Consider the following 2,199-nt stretch of genomic DNA (forward strand, 5'->3'; position numbering starts at 1 on the left):
TGCTTTTGAATTTAATTTTACCCAATTTCAAAATTCCATATTATTTTTGGCAAGATCCCTCTATTTCATATTCTCATCTCTTTAAAATTCCACCTCCACTTTGACCCTAGCACATCTGGGATGGGATTTTTTCTGATATTAAAATAGAGATGATTTGTGCTTTCTAGTTTGGGGACAAAGACAGCTAAACTGAAAGCTTGCCTGAAGTAAGACCTTTACAAAGAAATGGCAAACACAGAGGATTATTTGCTATTCCTCATAGCCTGGCCAGAGCAGACATAATGAATTAATTATCACACTTTTTCCTACTAAGACTGAGCATTTCATCAGCTTCAAAAGACTCTATGCAGCTGCTATCAAACAATTGCAACTGGCATGTAGGATGAAACTATCACCCACAAAGCTACTTGTTAAATATCTTGTTCTTTCTGAGGAGGAATGATGCTTTATGGAGCATGGGTCAAGCTAATCAGTCCATGACCTCGGACTTCATTCTCATGGGGCTCTTCAGCCACGCAGGACCACATCTTGTCCTATTCTCCCTTGTGGTAACCATATTCACCATGGGCCTTCTGGACAATGCTATCCTGCTCTTTTTGATTCACACAGACCCCAGGCTCCATAAATCCATGTACTTTCTGCTCAGTCAACTCTCCCTGTTGGATGTTGGCTTCCCATTGATCACCATTCCCAAGATGGCAGCCAACTTCATGCAGGGAGGTAGTTCCATCTCCTTTGGAGGTTGTGGAACTCAGATGTTCTTTCTGATGTTGATGGGTGTCTCTGAGGGGTTCTGCTATCCCTCATGTCTTATGACCATTATGTTGCAGTGTGCCACCCCTTGCATTATCTCATACTCATGAGACACCAGCTGGGCCTGCTCATGGTGGCCACCTCCTGGTTGTCGGGTGTGCTTGTGGCCTCCATCCAGACCTCTATAATTCTGCACTTTCCATACTGTGACTCACACACTGTGGAACACTTCTTTTGTGAACTGCCTGCTCTGCTAAAGCTCGCTAGTGCAGATACCTCTGCCTATGAGTTGACACTGTCCATCTCAGGGGTGCTGATCATGTTGCTGTCTCTCTCACTCATCTTCACCTCTTACAGCCACATTTTGAGAACCATTCTCTGCATGAGCTCAATTTAGGGCTCCTCACTTATCACAGTAGTGGGACTATTTTATGGGGCAGCTGTGTTCATGCATATGGTTCCAGGCACCTACCACAGTCCACAGCAGGACAATATGGTTTTCTTCTTCTATAGTCTTGTTATCCCCACACTAAACCCCCTTATCTATAGTCTGAGAAATCAAGAAGTTCAAGTGGCTTTGGCCAACTTCCTTAGCAGGGTTGCTTTCAGATCAAAGAGATGACCTCATGGAGACACTGAGTTGTCTTTCATAGCTGAGACCTATTTTTCATTTGCAGACTATGTGGTTCAAAGATTACTCTGACCAGCACCCTTCCTCCTTCCTGCCTTGCTTATCTCTTTTTTGATTTGAGGAATACAAATGTAGTGATCACAGTCACTTAAACAAGAGAAGGAATTGGGTTTCCCCCAGTCTTGAACAGAAATACCATAAGAATGCCAAACCAAGAGCAGAGATGGATCTCAGCCTGTGGATATTTTAGTCACCTGTTAATGACCTGCCTCATATCCTACTCTTATAATAAATTTCTGCATAGTAAGCAATAGAGTTGGAATCTAACCCCTGAAATCATAGCACTAGGAGCTGGTACTCTGACTGTTGATATTGTATATCCCTGTCCTGATGGTTCTCAGCAGTGTCTTTGAATCATAATTTAAGGTTATATGGAAGTGGAATATTATCATTCACGATGACTGTAGGTGGTAGTCCAAGCATTTGCCACTTTTGTGGTCCCAATTATTGTACGGCAGAGACATAAAATGGTGAAGGCAATTTGAGTAAATTTCAGGGCCATCTTAGATTGAGTGTTCCCATTTTAAAGCTTACATTGTCATCATCAGTGGGCACAATTGTTATGATCATTAAATTAAGGATTTCCAGGGAAATGATGCACCACTCTTCTTTGTCTTTGTGGAAATAATTATCTAAGATGTTTTTGGATTAATAATCATGGTCATTGGAAGATAGAATTGACATGTCATCCTAAGCATTTTTTTTAAAAAATGATCTCTCATCACCCAAAGCATTTTGAATGTCAGGTTCTAATC

At 41.6% G+C, this 2,199-nt stretch overlaps 1 protein-coding gene across 1 annotated transcript; it reads left to right on the forward strand.

Moving 5' to 3' along the window:
- Positions 1-455: 455 nt before the first annotated feature.
- On the forward strand, positions 456-1,375 carry LOC311181561 (olfactory receptor 2Z1-like; the record flags this gene model as incomplete). Its single annotated transcript, XM_084250008.1, is given in 3 exon segments — positions 456-789; positions 792-1,147; positions 1,151-1,375. Coding segments are annotated over 3 exon segments (915 nt in total).
- Between the last annotated feature and the right edge of the window lie 824 nt (positions 1,376-2,199).

Source organism: Talpa europaea (assembly GCF_964194135.1).
Source record: "Talpa europaea genome assembly, chromosome: 12".
Classification (NCBI taxonomy): domain Eukaryota; kingdom Metazoa; phylum Chordata; class Mammalia; order Eulipotyphla; family Talpidae; genus Talpa; species Talpa europaea.